At 47.4% G+C, this 21,031-nt stretch overlaps 1 protein-coding gene across 1 annotated transcript in view; it reads right to left on the bottom strand.

Annotated features, from left to right (window-relative positions):
• LOC147662694 (uncharacterized) overlaps positions 1–21,031 on the bottom strand; it is a gene marked incomplete at its 3' end in the record, with an annotated part of 662,849 nt that overhangs the window by 298,768 nt on the left and 343,050 nt on the right. The window contains exon 16 of the mRNA XM_086950972.1: positions 2,021–2,098. Coding sequence (XP_086807098.1) covers positions 2,021–2,098 — 78 coding nt within the window. The remainder of the gene's footprint in view (positions 1–2,020; positions 2,099–21,031) is intronic.

Below are 21,031 nucleotides of genomic sequence, written 5' to 3'. Positions count from 1 at the left end.
AATTGTGGATTCTCCCTGATCTCGTGCCTCTCTGATTTCTTCAGTAGATTTAATCAGAGCCAGCTCAGTGCTGTGTTCAGCACGGAAGGCAAATTGTGTTGGTTCTAGTAGGCCATTGGTCTTGAGGAAGGAACTTAATTGAAAGTTCATTTCCTTTTCAATCATTAGTAGTAACAGTAGAAAGACGGAAGGTATGGCTTGGAACCAGAAAGTTCATGGTGTTAGGCTGTCAAAAGAGATAAGATATTTAGGAGTAACAATATTACAAAACCTAAAAGAACTCTCAAAAGTGAACTTAATGAAAGTTTCTAAGGAAGTAGATAAGCTGTTGAAGAGATGGCAGAATATCCTGCTCTCACAGTACGGACAAACGCATTTGGTTAAGATGTGTGCTTTGCCAAAGTTCATTTATCTGTTTGACAACATACCTCTAGTGTTCGATAAGGGTCTTCTTGCTAAACTACAGGGAAGAATCTCTGCATTTATATGGGCCAGTAAGGGAATTAGGCTATCCTGGAAATAGCTAAGACGGAAGCTAACTCAACTTCCAGATCTGCAATTGTATTACTAGGCACACCAGGTAAAAGACTGCAGGATGCTCCTACTTAGGACAAATGACACCTTGCTTGGTCACATGTAGGGGTGGCCGGAATTTGCATAGTGGCGCTACGCAAAGCTCTGCAAAATGGTAAAAAAATCTCTGCGAGCACGCAGAGTTCCGGGAACACTCGGAATTGCTTGTTTCGCCCGTTCGTTAGGCTTTTTTCCTGTTCGCGAATACTGATTGCATGCTCGGGGGAAATATTTTGCGAACACGCATTTTGGAAGCACGAACAAGCAAAAAATCCTGTGAAGCGCAGAATTTTTTGGCAATTCTGCGTTCTCCCCGGAAAGCAGAATTAGCCAAATCCCGCTAGCAGAACGGAATTTACTGCCCAGGCATAGTCACATGTATAAAGTCATGTTGGCGGTCAGCGCGGAAGAGGGTTTCATGTACAAATCTTGTGCCCCAAAATTCTTTTTAAAAATTCAGCTGAAGGTCTTGCATGGCACTGCAAAAGTATGGTTTGACTGTGGCTCATGCCTGGGCATATCTTACTACAGTGAATGGGCCCCGATTTGGGAATCCCCGGGAACACCTGAGTGCCTTCTAGATACCCTAGTAAAGCCACTGAAGATAGCTGGTGTCACATATTGGGGGGATATAATGGAAGGGGCAGTTGCTTGCCTTGAAATACCTGAAGGAATTTGACCAACGACACACTATCTAGGTTCAACTACTATCAAATCTCAATGTGGTGTAGGAACCAGCAGTGACACTCTTCCTCTGATAACTCTATCGAGAAAGACCTGCAGGACTTAAAACCAAGAAGGAAGGAGGTATCACTTTGGTATGGACCTTTACTAACTGCATCGGACAAGAGTTTGAGTCCCCCCTACCTGGTCTGGGAGAACTGCTTGCCTGACGAGGAGCTGAAAAATCTATGGCAAGTATCTTTAGACATGCTTTATTCCTTGATTAAATCTGCTGCACTAAGAAGAAACCACTTTCTCACACTTCACAGGTTCTACTGGCCCCCACTTAAATTGTCCAAAGTAAGAGGTGGTGGAGTAGCCAAATGTACAAGATGTGGTGCCCAGGAAGCAGACAACATCCAAATGTTTACCACCAGCCCGCTGTTGAAAGGTTTTGGGATGGTGTGGCTAAGACAATGTCAGATACACTGGGAAAAGAAGTAAAGGCAAGCCCCCCCCTTAAATTTGTTGGTCAGTTTGCAGCCATATGAGGACCAGGAAGGCCCCTCGTGCTGCAGAGTAAACTTGTTTTCTACCTAACTCTTCTAGCTAGAAGGGAAATATGTCGAAATTGGTGCAAGGCTGCCCCCCCCCCCCAACATGGAGTGGCTGGTGGAACTCTGATGGAAAAACAGTTTTAGTTTTTATTATAAACCACTTCAGTCTTTCGCAGTAATGTATGCATATTTACTTCTTTTTGTATAAACAAATTCTTTAGACTTACATGTCTTTCATTACAGTTCCTCCAACAGCACCACCAATCAAGTTCCCCACACCAGATAACACCTTACTTGGGTCCATTCTGTAAATTGTACACATATATGAAACAGAAAATAATAGCTGCTTTACTATTCATATATCACAAAGTCATTACTTGTTACAGTTCAACTTTTAAACAAAGTTTGCGATATGCTATTATTTAACATACATTATGTTTGGGCTTATTTGTATCTTCAATATATAGAAGAGCACATGTGATTTTCCCCAAAACACTCCTATTCACTAGAGTACACATCATTAAGCATTTAACGTGCTTGCCGCAATGTACACATATGGTTTGTTGTATTTCTAACCACTAACAAAAGGATACAATCAAAAACATAGAATCAACATTCAATCTTTAAAAAAAAGTGCAAATCTAAACTTTGTTAAAACATACAGCACACACTAAGACAATATGCAAGATCACATGACATAAATAATGCAGCACATTTATTTTCAAAAAAGTACAAAGACGTTAGACATCAATAGAAGGTATAATGTTGCAATAATACATGTCTGCATAAAAACAAAATTGAATCACTAATGTTAAAATCACCTAAGATTAACTCTCCATCAACTCGAGTCAGAAGTAAGTGGTCAAGCAGGCCCTGCGACCTAGGCCTGAGGCAACTGACTGACAGAACACAGGTGGGGTGGCAGGTAAGCAGCAGAACAAATGCGTAAACAGGAAAAACCCAGATTATTCCCACAGATAGGCAGTGACACCACAATGGTATGGGGATATTGGCCCCAATAAAACGCACTGGCCAAAGGGGTGCGTATTCCCAAAACATCATAATCTTAGATGTCACATGAATTTCTTCTCTAAAAATAGTTTGGTGCGACCTAGTGAACCCAGCCACTTTCCTAGCCCATGAGGTTCAGGAGGGGGAGGAGATCCATAACTGTGCAACATACACCCCTAAGGGGATTAACCAGGCAGAAAAGGACCCCATCTTAGATTGTGAGGTATAGTTTATTGATGGGTCCTTCACAATAGACCAAGAGACAGGTGTAACACATACGGGGTCAGCTGTAGTAATGACTCCTAGCCATGCACCCTTATAGACACTGCAACTAACAGTGCAGTTAACTTTCCTCCCCCACCTCTCAGTGCAAGCGGCTTAGTTGACAGCATTAATTGAAGCTCTCACCCAAAGTGCAGGAAAGACAGTAACCATCTAGTCCGATTTAGCTTGTCACCACTACAGTGCTCTTTAGCATAGGAAGGTGGAGAAGGTGAGGGTTTCAGAAATCAGATGGCACCCCTGTCGCCTACAGGGACCTCCTAGAATCACTGATCGATGCGATGATCCTGTCTGAATGCGTGGCCATGGTACAATGTGTCGCTCATACTGGGGAAAAGACTTCGTATCTCAGGGAAATGCACTAGCAGACCAAATTGTGAAAAGGGCGGCTTGCAGGATGATCAAAGAGAAACACTTACTCCCTTAACAGTAGGCACTAGAAACAGAACTACCACAAGACAAGCTGTACACAGAAACAGCAGGGTTATACTTGAGTTATAGGGATCAGCATTGTCCAATGAAAGTGAACAAATGTTATCCCGGAGCTGTGCACAGACTGCATATGACCTTATATACTGATACACAACCACAGAAAACCTGTCATGCCACAGAGCTTGGTTGATATAGCTTTACTCCAATAGCACCTATCAACACACACACAGTAAAAGAAAACATGAAAGCGGAACTTAAGAGCAACTAGTTTATCCAAAGCAGTAACCATGTATTTAAATGGATGCACCGTCTGCCAATTGTACTCACTCAAACCTACCCTCAAGGTTAGCGTCATCAGCTATCCCCAGACTGACGGGCCTTTTAAGGCTCTACACATCGACCGTATCAATATGATCGATCTATGTGCCAATTATCGATACCTAATTGGAGTGGTCTGCCCTTTTCTCCAGGTGAATCGGAACCTACCCTTGCATACACCGCGACACCAAGGCTGGGGCAATGTTCTTCATTATAGAAGAAATACCAAGGTTGGGGGACCAGAAGTCATCCAATGAGACAACAGAAAGCTTTTTGTCAACTCCATGTTCAGTCACATCTACATCTTTTTAGTTGTAACGCACAAACCAGCCTCAGTATATCACTCTCAAAGCAACAGCGTCTTTGAGAGACTCAGTGGCCTGTTAAAAAATAAATTCAGCAAAATCTGTGCCAGCCTTAATAAGAAATAGCTCCAGTGTCTGCCCCTAACCTTGTTCGCACTACGGAATACACTCAGCAGTGAACACACCAAACTGTAACCAGTAGGCTGATGGGAACCCCTATCCCAAAAACACAGGCAAATTTAAGCACTGAGGCATTAGAGGACGAATTACATGTACATCTATCTGAATTAACCAAGACTGTTAATTTCCTATCTAAACAGGTCAAACATCAGAGCTCTTATGTGCACCACTGTCAAGCTACCGTATCAAACACCTCAACCGGGGTAGGAAGTGTATATCTGCATTTTTATAAGGAAATGAAAGAAGGCCAGGTTCGAAGAACCCTATCAAGTGACCTTCGCAACACCTACCACACTCAATGTGGAGGGAAGAGAGGCAGGGGTCCACCTCTCAGACATATAGCTGGTCCACCTTTTCAACATATGGCTGAAAACCTTTCACAGCAAAACCCCATGAACGTTTTGCAGACTTTCATCACAGACACTTTCAAACCTTTCCAAAGTAAGGAGATTCCCCAATCACTGGAGGACTACAGACATTTTTCCTGGATCCATCCTCAATTGTATACCCTCTGTTTACTGTGGGTGTGGCCGCATCCATACGGTGCCTAAGACCTGCTTAGTCAAATGGAGTCCACCTCTACATTTGCACAGTGCTTGCTTAGGAACCTCTATCATGTCACTTATAATTTCCCTGAACCCAACACTAGTATTCCACACACACTACACAGCAGACTCTTACACAACACAGCACATTACTCAGCACATGACAACTGTTGGTGCCCAGACATCAGCCAGGTTATGTTATGTCTGTTTACTGATAACACGTGCAGGATGTGCAGACAGGCTTTACTTCTTCCAAGAGATAGCCCCCAAAAAAGCGAAATGCCTTTTCCGCATGTACCTATGTAGGATTAGGGTCAAGATACAACCCAACAGAGTGAAACGCCATAAAGTAGTCATGAACATGACCGGTTATGAGACCAATCCCACAGCACTGTATCTCTTCACTGCACTGAAACCTAGCAAGATTCAAGAAGAGCTAGATAGACCGTAGGGGAGGATACTGTTTGGCTCCAAGACCTTCCAGAAAAGATAGTCTTGGAGGTAGCAAAGCCACTTCACCAGTGCACAAACACTGCTCCCACTTCCGTCTGTGGTCCAAGGATGGCTCTTAGTGTGTGTGGGGCACTCTTCTTTAATAACAACTGGACACCAGACATGGAGGGCCATCCACCTTGATGATACGCAGGTAAATGAGTCTCATAAGGGGGGTTAAACACCAGTTTAGATAACCCATTTTGGGAAATATGGGATTCCAAGATAGATAGGTACCTATGGTTGGAAGGGAAGAGGCAACCCCTAATTGTATTGAAACTTACACTGTATTCCTTGTGTTTCAGAGGCAAAGGAACAATTCCACTAGGCACAAATGAGAACTATGGCGCAAAACTGCACATATCGGACATGCAATAGGTCGCCTCCATGCTGATGCATACCTTCTGGCAGTGCAGCAAATACACCCAGCTTGTCCCCGGATGGCGTGGCTTGTGCTCTCTGGTCACCAAATACACCCCTACCCTGGTCATTCCTGGAAAAGATCTGCCAGACTTTTACCAATATCCCCTACAGATGAAAACATCTCTGTTGCTTCAGGCTAGAGAGAAAATTACTGCTGATAAATTTGGCTGGGCTTAGTTCAAGGAGATTCCAGAAGAATGCAGACTGTTTTCTGACATGCTGGAGGGTCCATAACCTTCACTTTCCAGACGAAAGCAAATGCCCGCAGTTTGCAAATAACTGAATGGTAAATGATAAAAATTATGAACAGTACTGAGCTCAGCCTTAATGCAATCAAGGAAGAACTAAGAGCCATACGTCTCATTGTGATGCAACATCAATATGTGTTGGACTTGATGACATCAATGGAAGGAGGGGTGTGTTCCAAGAACGGTGCTTTCTGTTGCACGTTTATCCTAGGGAAATACCTGGACTATAAGACTTTGACTCTTTCCATCCAAACACTGCATCAATTACAATCCGAGATGTGTAAAGAGGGAGGTGCCCATGAGCAGGACAGGTACATCAGTTGGTTTTCCTGGTGTGTGACAGGCCTGTGCATGCCATTGCTGTCTGTTCTCATTTTTGTACTTTTTTGTTTCGGTTTCCAACAAGTAGGGCTTTCCTGCTGTAAAACCGCAGTCCTCAAATTGGGTAGAATGCAAGTAACTAGGGAAGTAGTAATAGTTAAAACAGACACTCGAAAAACCCTTAATATTGCGACAGTCATGAAGTATGGGGTGAATGATGTAGTTGAAATTAAAAATTAAACTAGAGGGGGGAATGTTAATATTGACATCAATGTTCACAATGATACATGTGTGCATAAAAACGAAATTGAATCACTGTTGTCGCATTCACTCGAGTTGACCTCTCTATCAACCCCAAGTCTGAAATATGTGGTCAGGCATGCCCTGCGACATAGGCCTGAGGAAACTGATTGACAAATCACAGGTGGGATGGCACATAACCAACAGAAAAAACACACAAACAGGAAAAACCTAGTTTTGTCCTACAGCTAGGCAGTGACACTATAATGGTCCGAGGAGATTGACCCCAATAAAACGCACATGGCCGGAGGGGTGCGCATTCCCAAAACACCATAAAGTTAGATACCACATGAAGTTAGTAACACTCAGCCTATCAGTATACAGCACATCCAGTGATCATATGCTCCCTATACCGGACATCCAGACAGGTTATCCACAAGCCCTCATGTGTCCACACAAGGTCGAGGCACACCTCATTTGTCATCAGGAAGGAGAAATGTATGGCTGCATGACTAGGTCAGCATTCATCTCCCTAAACTGGATCTATGTTATTAATTTATGATGCTCCAAGAAATATATATAAAAAAAGTTCAAAACAATTGCACTTCGAGTCAGTCATCAGACCCGTTTCTGTACTCTGTACTCACTGCCACAGTATTTCATTAAACCATCTGTTCCTGTTTTTGCCAAACACCTCATCTTTTTTTTGTCAAGGTAAATTCATATTCGAGCAACACAAATAATAATAATACAAATCAAACTATTCAAATATTATAAATAGTCATCAATTTAAACAGGTATGTCAATATCCCGTAAGTTTCCTAATGTCCTGTACTGCTCTAACATAGTTAATTACAGCATAACAAATCTCAATGGAGCCTAACTGTTGTCAAAATAGTGGTTCAGCCTTATATTGCTGTACACTAGCAGAAATGTAAAGATACCATAAAGTAAAACATTGCGATATAATGATATTTACAATGTGACCAGCGTAATGTAGTGGTAGTGGTAATTCATCACACTGTACCAACTGAAATTCCTGACTACTATATACTACCTGGTAAGCAAACTGATGAACTTCCTAAAAATCTGCTATGGTTCAAATGCCCATTTGCAATGCCTAACCATGTTTATCTTTTCAAATTAATCTGCAGTCATGTGCTTTGGTCAACGCTTTAGCTGAACTAAAGGAGGGTTTAACCTACTGTGAGTCCTCCCAGACTGGTTGGGTGCTCGGAGGGAAGGGAAGAAAGTGGCAGTTATATTTTGAGACCATGATAGCAGTGGATTCAAACCACAAGCTTGGGCTTTTTTCCCCAAACTACTTCTTTGCCGGTGCAGCATTTCTGCTGAGGTCACCCTTTACGTATTGTGGCCTACAGAACCCTACATATAGGTGTAAAGTTTATGCAATGACAACGATCATCAATGTAATACCTTAGCAGAAGACTAAAGTCATGGGTTTTAATTTACAGTGATAATCCAAGTAAAAACCTAGCAGAAGACTTTAGGTCACTCTCTTGACTCAGTCTTCACCCATCTCGGTTGGATTTTTCAAATAAATCCATCCTTTCCCCTGGACAGGTAATAATCTCATCCATTTCAGTATCAAAATGCCTGTCAGAGTGCAGTCTGAAGACAGGAGTGTAGCTAAGCCAGCCAAATATAGTGCATACATTAATACAATTAAAAACATAGATTAGCTTATGTGAGAAATTGTGTTACTGGTTGAGGGGGTACATCTGTAATCAAGCAGAAACCATAATCCTTGTCTGGTAGCTTCCCACAAAGCAGTCAGGTTTAACTTAGAGGCAATGAAGTATTTATGCAGCACATCAAACAGTAATAAAGTGAGACAAAACACAAGAAAACTCCCACACCAATTTAGAAACATAAAGTCAAAATTAATGAATATTTTAAAGGCCAAAGCAATAAAAATCCAAACAACAGAACAGGAGATATACAATTTTAAATATTATATTTAAAATAGCACCAAGTGCCAACTGTGGTTATCTGGGCGTGTCGGACCAGGACAAAGTCACAAGATCAGGCCAACAGTGATAGAGTGTGGGCCTGCTACAGGGACCAAGTCAGGCCTCCTGAACAAGTGTACTTTCAATCCTGGTTGAGTAGCATTGTGAGGTCCCGCGTCAGGATGCGTTGTGTAGCCGAGGAGATCGAAGTTCCTGGTTGGACACACAAAGGTCTTGAATCTCGAACCTGGCAAAACATGGACACAATGCACCCATACCAATTGCAACTCTACTAACGTGGTATTCCTCATCACATGCCCCTGCCAGTTACGGTATGCGGGTATGACTACACGTAGGATCAAACAGAGACTATGCGAACATAGAAGCAATATCAGGTGCCGGAAAATTACAACCAAGATGAGCGACCATTTTCTTCAGAATAATCACACTACCAACGACCTGAAATGGACTGTCATTGAGCAAGTAACCTCTGGGAGAAACATCCAACAGTTACTGCTCGAGAAGGAACAAAGGTGGGTATACAGCCTAGGGACTCACAAACAAGGCCTTAATGACGATATTCCCTGGGGCACAGTACTAAAGCGTTAGTTTATCATGAAGAAAGGCTTTAATCACCCCAGTGACTCCCCCTTTTTGTTTTTTAAAACCCTTTTCTCTGGAACTCCAACATACGTCATATGGGGACTTTTGGATCAAAATATTTTTTCACTATATATTTTTTTACCATATAATTTTGTTACCATGAAAGTAAAATTTGTTTGCCATGAAGAAAGGTTTTAATCACCCTGGTGACACCTCTCTCTCTTTTCATAAAACCCTTTTGTCTTGAACTCTCATACATATACTCATATGCAGAGTTGTGGGTCAATGTCTCCTTTTTCTAATGGCTCCATTCCAAGTCACCTCTTAGGTAGAATTGAGACACACTGAGTTTGAGAAGCCATACTTATAACGTGTCTGCTCTTTACGTGCATCACCTTTTTGCTTTATGGGGACTACAATGTACTGAGTGCCCGCAACCAACATACTTTTTTGCAATATTTTCTGCACTGCTTGGATGGCTACTGCCATCTATATATAAATGAGGTTTGCAAGTTAATTCCCACCTTTTTTTGGACACTGGAAGCTCTATAGGGTGTTCTATTTAAATTCTCGCCCCCTCTACTGGATCCTTTTGCCGGTATGACATGGCCTTATGCCCCTTTGAGCTGCTCGCTGTTTTCAATAAAGTTTTTTCGATCAACCTGATTATTAGGTATCCCTACACACAGCGGTCTAGCCTTTTCCAATCCTCCTTTCCTGCTCCTCCCCTTCCTGCCGGACGCGTCCCGTCATTGGCCCGACGTACAGGCCCACATGACATGTCGTATGAGGCCACGCCTCTACCACTCGAGGTTCGCGCCAGCTCGCTTGCTTTTAAACAGCAATGCGGCACCGACCCTTCCATCTTCGGGGTCCAGTTTCAGAGGGATTTATGCAGGTTCCAAGTGGGTGTCTGGCGTCGCCGGCGTAAGTCCTGCCTACAGCTTTTTCAGATGAGTAAACCACGCTGAATTTCAGTAATGAATTCATCCTCGCTCTTCCTTTCTCTCTCCCCCTTAGGGTGTGCCATTTGCGTCACCACCCCCTCCCGAGACCCATGGTGTGGAAACTTTTCACATCCAACGTGAGACACCTCTTTGTATATATTGTAAATATGTTTTTAAATGGCAGCATGTATGTGTGTGGGGACTGACCATACTATCAAGGCTCACAAATTATGATTATCTTTTACCCCACCCAGTATCATGTACCTTTAAACGTCCTTGAGGCTTGCAGGTGCCATAGCGTTACTACTAAGTTACCAGTCATGTCAAATGAGCTGGCTATACAGAATTAAGTGCATGTGTTCTTTTCCTCAGATGATTGTATTAGCCTGAGGATATATGCACTTTGTTTAGAGCACATGAGCATGATTTACCTGCAACACACAAGCACAGGAGCATGATATTCAGGCAACAAACAGTCGTGCACTTCATCTGGGCACACAAGCATGAGTTTCCTGTAACAAACAAACTACGCAAGATGGAAATTAACCATTTGTTTTGTCTTTCCTCTATATGTTTGTTATTGTTTGTTTGTCTTTTATCCACAGGTGCAACCTGGTTTCCCTGGAGAAAGAGCAACCCCCACATCAATTTTTGTTGCACTGTTTTGTGTTGGGGAAGTTGCGGTTGTTAGAACCCCGTCCTCTCCCTCTGTTGTTATTGCCTCTGTAAGTCCCTCTAAAATATCCTCTGCTAGGGAATTTTGAGTGGGGCTTTTGTATGTGGAAGAGGTGTTTCTGTGCCAGTTGTTTTGGAGGTGCCCCTATAAGAGGAGCGACGAAAGGAACCTCTACTAGTTTTTGCTTGTAGAACCCCGTAAATTTGGCTGTTTCTGTGTCATTTTTCATCTTTTCTAAAGATGTGTCCACAGTAGGTCCAAACAAGTCTTCCTGATCCAAGGGTTGATTGATGATGGTAGACTGTACGTCTTGCTTAAAACCAGATATGCGTAACCACACATGTCTGCATAGTAACACACTTGTATAAATTGAGCGAGATGCTGTATCTGCTGCATCCAGGGAACATTTAATAGAGGTATTTGTAATTAACTTTCCCTCTTGTATAAGATCATTTGCCTTGGTCTTATATTGGTCTGGACGATACTGCATGAGCTTTTCAAGCTCATCGTAGTGAGCCCTGTCATACCTCGCCAATAAAGCTTGTGAGTTGGCAATACACCAAAACTTTGCCGCCTGTGACACAACCTTTTTTACCAGATGCGTCCAATAGTTTGGATTCTTTGTCTGGCGGAGGAGCATCACCTGTGGTTTGGGAATTTGCCGGCTTACGGGCATTTGCCACTACTAATGAATCCAGGGGGAGTTGACACTTAATGTAAGCTGGATCCGTTGGAGCTGGTTTGTATTTCTTTTCAATTCTGGGATAGAGCACTCTAGTTATGACAGGATCTTTAAAAACCTGAGTAGCATGTTTAATCATCCCTTTTAACATAGGGAGAGTATTTGTTGTTTTTTGAGGCTGGGAGAAGGTCTGAGTGTAGTTGAACTCCATGGTATTGTGTGGCTCTATTTATAAGTTGCGCAAACCCTACGTTGTCATCTGGAGGGGATGGTCTAGAGGGATATACATCCGTCTCAGGTACATCTGGGACATTATAATCATCCCAAGAGTCATGAGGTGGGATACTGTGTGTGACATCATCAGTATCGTCATGAACATGTGGTGGGTCTATGTCCCCATCCCCATCCCCAACCCCTATATCCTCATTATCAATCTGTGGTGCAGGTGAAAGAAGAGAGGTGACTTGGCCGGTAATGGGGTCAATATGGAGTTTCTTTTGCTTCGGATACAATGGATCTGGATGAAACACTTCTTTTGATGCACTGTCTTTTTTCAGTGCCAAGTACTTAGGCTCCGAGTGGTGTTTTGGCCTGTCTTCTTTAGCTTTAGGAGGGGTTTTTGTGTCCTTTTGCTTAGATGGAGTTTTTGACTCTGAAGATTTGGACTGCTTTTTCGGATCTAAAACTTTGGGTTGACTCGGTTTTGGCCTCGAAGAGTCTGGTGTCGACTGCACCTTGGGTTTGTGTTTCGGTGCCGAAGATGATTTTTCGGTCCCGTGGTGTGGCTGGCTCGATCCTGAGCTGCCGGAACCCTTTGTAGACTTCAGAGCCGGGCTCAGAGTCAGGGCTTCTGAAGTATTGTCACGGTGTCGACCTAGACCCAAAGGTGAAGGTGTTACCAGAGCCTTGTGTTTTTTCGGGCCCGGGGCGTCGACGTCAGTGCTCATGGTTCATTGACCTGGAGTGATCGACTGGTCTTCTGAGTTGGATTCATCGGCTTCGGAGACGCTGGGTTGTTCATCTCCTGTCTCTGGTTCTAAGTCGTTGGGGCCTGTCTCGAAGATGTTGTCCGGCGCCAAAACGGTTGATCTCGACATTTCAAGATGTCGAGCCAGGCGATCAAGTATATTTTTCTTGGACCTGAAAGAATCCCAGGCCTGGCGGTGTTGACTCTCTTGTTCTGGAGAGAGACAAAGGTTGCAGACCTCATGGTGATCTGTGTTTGGGAATTTAGCCCCACACTTGCATTTTTTTAATGGAGTCCTTTCCCTATGCTAGTTGATGGTGTCGATCGGCTCAACGGCCCGCGTCAATGACTGGACTCGAGGATTTGGTTGGGTTTTGGATACGCGTCAATCGCGATCAAAACAATACCGTCGAAGGGTGAGAGCTTTGCGCGTCGAAGGGGAATCGAGAACGACACCGACCTAGAGCACAGCAAATTACATCCGAACCGATGGCAGAAAAAAACAATCTGGAGATGGAGTCGATGCAATGCCCACTACTAACCAAAGGAGGAGTCACCTATCTCGTGACTACAAAGACTCCTACAATAACAAAGTGCAAACATCCAAGCCCAACACCTGATAGCGATCTATGCAAAGGTATGCGATCGACAGCTCATATGCCTTGAACATAAAATGATTATAAAGAACGTTGATGTGTTGACGGACTTGATGTGTATCCCCGTGGTTGTACTGCTTTCCGGGTCCGCCCAGACTAACGGGAGTCGTAGTCACCAGGAATCCCCTTCGGAGTTAAAGGTCTGTGTCCTGATTCCCATGTTCCCCAGCGGACCTGGAAATCGACCGCGGCGATTCGAAAGAGATACATTGAATGCTGAAACACTCCGTAATCAAAGGTTGAGGCATCAAAAAATCGGGACACAGACCTTTAACTCCAAAGGGGATTCCTGGTGACTACGACTCCCGTTACTCTGGGCGGACCCGGAAAGCAGTACAACCACGGGGATACAAATCACTGATACCGTGCTCCGCCTATCAAAGGCGGAGACAACAGAACCCCAGATATAGATACCTGAGCTCCCTTCGCCAGCAATAGTACTTAGTGAAAGTATGAAGCGAGGCCCAAGTGGCTGCCTGACAAACGTGTTGCAGGGGGACAATGCTGTAGTAGCTGCTGTCGCCCTGGTAGAATGGGCAAGCAGCTCAACAAGAGGTTCCTTTTTAGCCAGAGAGTAACAAGCTTTAATGCACAAGATAACCCATCAGGAGATAGTCCGCTTGTGCACAGCCCGGCCATTCTTGGCGTCCACATAGCCAACAAAAAGCTGGTCATCCGGCCGGAACTTTTGTGTGCGGTTGAGATAAAACGAAAGCGCACGTTTTGGGTCCAGATGGTGGAGCCTCTCCTCTTCTCTTGAAGGGTGCGGAGGCAGAAAGAAAGTGGGCAGAGTGACAGTTTGCCCGAGATGAAAGGCAATGAGTACTTTTGGTAGAAAGGAGGGACGAGGTCGAAGCACAACCTTGTTCGGATGAATCGCCATGAAAGGAGGCTTACAGGAAACAGCCTGGAGCTCACTCACCCACCGAGCGGAGGTGATGGCCACCAGGAAGACAGTTTTCAAAGTTAATAACCGCAAAGGACAGTTATGAAGAGGCTCAAAGTGAGCGCACATCAAGTATGTGAGAACCAGGTTCAAGTACCACTGAGGCATTACAAGCGTAATAGGAAGGAAAAGTTGAGTAATGCCTTTGAGAAATATATTGACAACTAGGGACTTGAAAAAAGAGAGGGCTGATCAGGTAGCCTAAGAAAGGCCACCGTTGAGGAAAGTGCCCTGCCAAGTGAATTGGCCGTGTCAAGTCCACAACGGCTAGTGAATTTAGCAGTATCTCTACCCTCGGTAATGGCCTGGGAAAGCACCACCCGAGCTTCCACAGGAAACTGAGGCAACAGGTGTGCCACTGTGTCCCAAACAGAATGGGAATAGCGGCCCAACATGCACGCAGTATTCACCGCCCACAACCCACAACTGGCAGAAGAGAAAATCGTTTTTCCAAACGGCTCAGTTTCTTAGATTCTTTGTCCGAAGTGGCAGAAGGGAATGCGCTCCGCGAGGCAGAGGCCTGGACAACCAGACTCTGAGGTGTCAGGTGTTGCATGAGAAAGCTGGGGTCCCCTGGCGCCGGGCGATGGCGGCGCGCTACACCCTTATCCACAGGTGCCCCTGTGTTGGGTTTGTTCCAGGTGCTCAACAGGATGTCAGTAAGTGCGTCATTGAAGGGCAGTAGCGGCTCCGCAGAGGAGGACGCTGGTTGCAGTACCTCAGTCAGGAGATTGGACTTGATAGGCACAGAAGGGAGCTCAAGGATAAGAGCCTCAGGTGCCCTACGCAACACCACAGAAAAAGTCCCAACCTCCTCCATAGCCACGGACGAGGGGGACAGCGTACTAGGGTGTGGAGAGAAATCCAGGTCCACTGGACCCTCCATGTCTCCTTCCCATTCAGGCTCCTCCTCGAATTGAGCTGCAAGAGGGTCTTCAGAACCCTCCCATTACTCCCCTTCATCCACCGGTTGTTGAAGAGGCCGGTAAGGACGGGGTGCCCAGGGAAATGGGACAAACTCTCCACCAAGGAATGGAATCGGGGGGGTAAGAGACCAATCCTGGCTCGGCGTCATCCCGCGCGAGCGGCGGCACCGTGCCCGGCACGAGGCCGGATCCGGCAGTTTTGCTGAGGCCTGAGCCGGCGGCCCCACAGGGTATTGTGCTGGCGTAGCAGAGGCCAAAGTCAGCGGCACGAGGGCAGACCCACCCAATGGGTCCGCAGGGCCCGAAGGCGCTCCGGAGGGATCCGATGGGCCAAACAAATGGCTCATGGTCAACAGGAAGGTCTGTACCTCGTCCTGAGTTGCGTACAGGCCTGGAAAGGGCAGGTAGGCCGCAGACAACAACGGAGGCTCCATCGGAGCCACGGGGGAGTGACCTCCCGCCCCCTCCAACGCTTCCCACAACCGGTGAGGGGTAGAATAAGAGCGACGTTGCTTTTTCAACTTTTTACGACGCTGTGACTTACCTGACTTTGATTCCAACAAGTGATGGTGTTGGGTCCGCGGCCGGTCCCTCGACCTCCCACGGGAGAGGGACCTCAATCGGCGTGGAACCAATTGCCGGTCCTCCGAAACTTTCAGGAACGCTCCTGCAAAGCTTTCGGTGCCATGGCCCGACAATCAGGGCACGCGTTGGGGTCATGTGCCTTACCCAGGCAGAAGAGACACACAATGTGCGGGTCTGCTACCAACATGTTCCGAGGGCAGGCCCTACAGGACTTGAACCTGTGCATCCCTACTGCACCAGGAGTCGAGTACTCGACAAAACAAGAGAAACAAGTTTCTCAAAAACCAAGTTAAAAATTTTAACCAGGGGTACCGCTCTCTCTCTTATCTGCGCTGCTGGTGCGGAAAAAGAAAGAACTGACGTCAGTGCGCGCGGGCGCATCTAAGTAGCTCCGTCTACGTCATCTCTGCAGCTACAACGCCAGCAACTTACGCAGAGCCATAGGACAACGTCTTCCGACGCGCAGGGGTACTGCTGACGAAAACTTCCCGGGTCCAGTCTGACGTCTGGGGATATTCTATGGTACGGAATCTATCACTAACATGTCTCTTTCAGATATTAGCTAACTTCCAAGGCCTTCACCTTGCATATTGATGAGATTACTCCTCTCCAATTTGATAATCAATGCACAAGGGATGATGAGACAGGGGTGTCCACTCCCACCTTATATTTTTGTACTAACAAGGGAACTCCTGCTGCTGTACATAAAATGTAATCCAGACATTACAAAGATGGAGGTAGCAGGGATACAGATCACACTGGCACTTTTTGCTGATGAGCTATGCTTTCTGGCCAATCTTTGGTCTCCCTTCCCAGACTGCTGGAGGAGTTGGATGCCCTTCAAGCAGTTTTGGGTTAATAAGTCAGTTCCCATGTGTATGGGGACATGTATAGTGAATAATATACAGCAGAGTACTCATCACAACTTTAGACACCAACTGGGATTTAATATTTAGGTGTTACTTTATCTCTGCACATATGCAAGCCCTGCATGGATAACACCACACCTTCTTTACACTCTCTTTAAAGACCTCTACATAAGGGGAAGACTCATGATTAACTGGAGGTGATGTATTATTGTATAAAAATGTTTTTCCTTCTGAGACTATTTTATATCTGGTAAGACAATACACACAAAACTAGAGACGTTTATATCGAACAACAGACGTCCTTGTGTGGCAAGATCCCTTCTATAATGCTCATAATGGCAAGGAGGGCTTGGAGTACCAGATATTCACAGGTACCATACAGTTGCCCAGCTGGTACTGGCCCATATCTAGTTCTCACCAGGTTCGGTAAAACCTTGGTGCCAGATTGAAAAAGCCTATAGCAGAGTCCCAATGTTTTTTTTTTTTAATTTGTTTTTATTGCAGAGTTAGAAACCACAGAATACAAGTTGTCAACCAGTCCACTCGTGACATCCCCCCCGATCAACAGTAAAGCGTATATCATACACAGCCATTCAGCCCGCATCCCGGAGGCCGGGCGGCATAATACTCTACTTGGTAGGAAAACATCCCGGTGAGCGTCCCATAGGGACCATGGTCGAAAGATCGTTTTACGTATCCGCATTTTACCCCCCCACCCTCAACAATACCTTCGTCAGCCATTCCGCTTGCGTGACCAATGCTACTGTCTGTTCCAGGGCCCACCCCGAGCGCAATGGAGCCTGTCATACCTGGTCGCTCCTCCCCACCATTTCTAGCTCCGCGCGGTGCCTAACTGACCCACTTAACTCGAAGTCGCCCTTGCAGACAACCAGCTTCCCGGCTGCCGACCCACCCCGAACTCCCACTGAACAACCCCCCTATGCCCCCACCCCGGCAACTGCTAATGGTGTGTGCTTCGTGCTGATGTGTTGGATGGATCCACTACAGTGTCAATGACAACTCTGTGTTCGTTTGCCCCGCAGTGTCCGCTGGTCCTATTCCCTCAGTCCTCATCCTCCACCAAGGAATCACGCAAAGCCTGCACCACCAACTCCCACGCACGCGCTGCATCCAAAGCCTTCTCATTACCAAGCTTGACAGCCTGCTTCATCCGAAGCACATTCTCGCATTCAGACCATCGCAGCAATTCGTTCTTCCACCTCCGCAGTGACGGCCCGCCCTTGGACTTCCAATGCCATGTTATTTCTCTTTGCGCCAGTATCAGACCCAGATCAATAAATTTGCTCGTCACCTTGGTGTGTTTGGTGTGCGGGAACCAGAGCAGCAAGCACGCCGCCATATCAAATTCCACCTCCCTGTCGGTCACCTCGTTTAAGAGGTCCCCCACCTCCGCCCAGTAGGCCTCCAGATGCGAGCACCCCCAGAGCAAATGATCCATGTCCGCTCCCAGAGACGAACACCGCGGGCACCGAGCATCCTGTACCTGGAAATACCGCTGTATTTTTTCGGGGGTCAGGTAGGCCCTATGGAGCACATAGAAATGCACTTGCTGGAAACGCGCATTTCTCGTGCCCTTCCACGTGCGCCGCAAGATGTGACTCCACGCCCTGTCTGGAATGGGTCTGCCCACACTCTCCTCCCATTTAGCCTTGAGCCCCTGGAGCGGTTCCAGTCCCTCGTTCAGCATCCTATTATGGAGGCATGTCACAGCCTTGAACGTGCCCGCTGCCATCACCACATACTGGCACGCCATAGTCGTGGTCGGTTCCATGAGCCCCCCTTTCCAGTGCTTCTGTATAGCCGCCACCACCGCCGCGTGTAGGAGAAACCCCCCATCAGGCAGCCCGAACTGTTCCCGAAACACCTCAAAGGGTACCAGGGCCCCATCGATGTACAGGTCTCCTACCACCTGCAGGCCTGCCTCCTCCCAATCCAGCAATGGGGACCAGTCACCCCCGTGCGGCAAGGCCGTCAGCATACCGATCGGGATCTCCGGCGCATAAGGCCGTGTCGCCTTCGCTCTCCTAAGGCTCCTCTGCCAGCACAGCCTGAGTGTCCGTTCCTCCATAGTGAGGCCCCGCAACTCAAGTCTCTGCTGCATAACGATGTAGGACAACACATGGCGTTGTATCCCCTGCTCTCGATCTGCCTCCGGCCCCCTAAACACCCTGGCCACGTTCTGCGTGAGGACCTGCAATTGCGCCGCTAAATAATATAGCTCAAAGTCGGGTACAGCCATGCCCCCTTCGACCTTGGGGCGAAGCAGCGTGCTCAGCGCCACTCTACGGCGGCCATGCCCCCATAGGAACCCAATAATCATCGTCCTCAGGTCTCTAAAGATCCCCTGAGGAATCCAGATAGGCAACGTACGGAAGTAATACAGGAAGCGGGGGAGCGCCACCATTTTTAAAAGAGCTATCCTACTCAGAACCGTCAGCGGGAGGGTCGACCAGAAGGCCATGCTGCCCCTCAGCGCCCGAACGCACCGACCGATGTTGCCCTCCAATAGGTCCGCGGCCGCGTGGTAGATGCGGACTCCCAGATAAGTGAAGCAAGATGGCTCCCAGAGCACCCCCAAGTCACGAGCAGGGCTGGGCGACTCCGCTCTCAGCGGGAACACACAGGTCTTCGACCAGTTGACCTTAAGTCCCGACAGCCGGCCAAACTCCGACAACAGGTCCATCGCTCCTTCCAGGGCCCGCGCCGTATCATCGAGATACAGAAGTAGGTCGTCCGCATACAGCGATATATGATGTTGCTGCCCGCCGCTGGTTATTCCCGCATACTTGTCACCCGACCTCGCATGGACCGCCAAGGGTTCCATCGCCAGAGCAAACAGTAAGGGGGAAAGGGAGCACCCCTGTCTCGTGCCCCTACCCACCGGGTATGCCGCAGACACCAGTCCACCCAAACGCACCCGCGCCGTCGCCGAGGCATATAAGACCTTCGTCCACCGGCGGAACCCCTCACCCATGCCAAACCTCTCCAGCACTCCATCCAGGAAGGACCATTCCAAGCTGTCAAAGGCCTTCTCGATGTCCACGGACAGGACCGCTTGGGCCCCGTCCCCATCCAAGATGGCGTCCATTATCCCCACCAGGCGGCGAATATTCAGCGCCGTGCTCCTCGTGGGGATAAACCCAGCCTGATCCCTGTGGACCAGGCCCGTCATGTGTGGGGCCAGTCTGGTGGCCAATATCCGGCTCAGGATCTTGTAATCCACCGTCAACATTGACAGCGGGCGATAGGACCTCACGTCCGTTGCATCCCTACCAGGCTTCAGGAGCGGGACAATCAAGGCCTCACGCATGGACCCAGGCAAGCTTCCTGTCTCAAAAGCTTCCATGTACACCACCAGGAGCCTGGGGGCCAAACTGTCGACATACTGCTGATAGAATTCTATTGGTAGCCCGTCTACCCCGGGCGTTTTATTACGAGCCATATGTTTAATAGCCACCCGTATTTCAGTGAGCGTGATCGGGCCACCCAACTCCTTCGCGTCCTCTTCATCTAGGACCGGAAGCTGCCTCGCCCCTAGGTACTCCGCTATGTCCTGGACCTCCACTCCCAACTGACTCTGATACAATTCCTGATAGTACACCCGAAAGCACTCCAACACCGCTGCCTGGGAATACACCATCTCCCCCTGTGCGTTGCTAATGCTAAGGATCGGGCAACCCCTAAGTTCCGGGTTAGCAAGTCTGGCCAAGAGTGTGCCCACCTTGTCCCGTTCTGCATGCGCTCTAATGGTGTACTGCCTGTAGTCGTAACACCTCAACCGTTCCGTCTCGGTGGCGACCACTTCCTTCGCTTCCAACAACTGGGTCTGTAAGTCCGGGCTGGCCGGCCTGCGGCGCTCCACATCTCTCAAAGTCTCTTCCGCTTTCATAAGTGCATTCAACACAGTCGTACGAGCATTCGAAAACCTGCCCAGACACACCCCTCTCACCACCACTTTCATTGCATCCCATTCAGTGGACCGACTCGTGGCCGTGCCCTCTTCTCATCAAAGTAACGGCCGATACCCTGCTGGACAGCGTCATGAAATACTGAGTCCTCTAGCGTCTCCGGCCGAAGCCGCCATGTTGGTATCGCCGAGCGCTCCGGCTGCCACTGGATGTGTACCAATAGGGGGTTATGATCTGAAATGGTTCTGGCTAAGTACTCCGTATGAGAGATCAATGGGGCTAGGGACCCACTACAGAGCACCGAATCTATCCTCACATGCATCGCGTGGAGAGCAGAGTAAAAGGAATAATCCCTGGTGTCTCTGTGCTGCTCCCGCCATACATCCAGCAACCCCCATCTGTCCTGCCAATCCTTCCTGTGCATGGCCAACTTGCGCACCGGGGAGTCTACCAGGGGGGGATGGGACCTATCCAGAGCCACATCCGTAATCGAGTTGAAGTCCCCCCCTAACACTATCGGGCCCGCCAGGAAAGAAGCCAAGGACCCAGAGAGGCCATCTAAATATCGAGCCTGATCAGTGTTTGGCGCATACACACAGCAGAGAACCACATCCCTTCCATACAACCTCCCCTCCACTGCTACAAACCTACCATGCAGAGTCCCAATGTTGAAACAGTTTTG

This window comes from Lissotriton vulgaris, unplaced genomic scaffold (assembly GCF_964263255.1).
Source record: "Lissotriton vulgaris unplaced genomic scaffold, aLisVul1.2 SCAFFOLD_1043, whole genome shotgun sequence".
NCBI classification, from domain to species: Eukaryota; Metazoa; Chordata; class Amphibia; order Caudata; family Salamandridae; genus Lissotriton; species Lissotriton vulgaris.
This window is presented reverse-complemented; position numbering and strand designations above follow the sequence as displayed.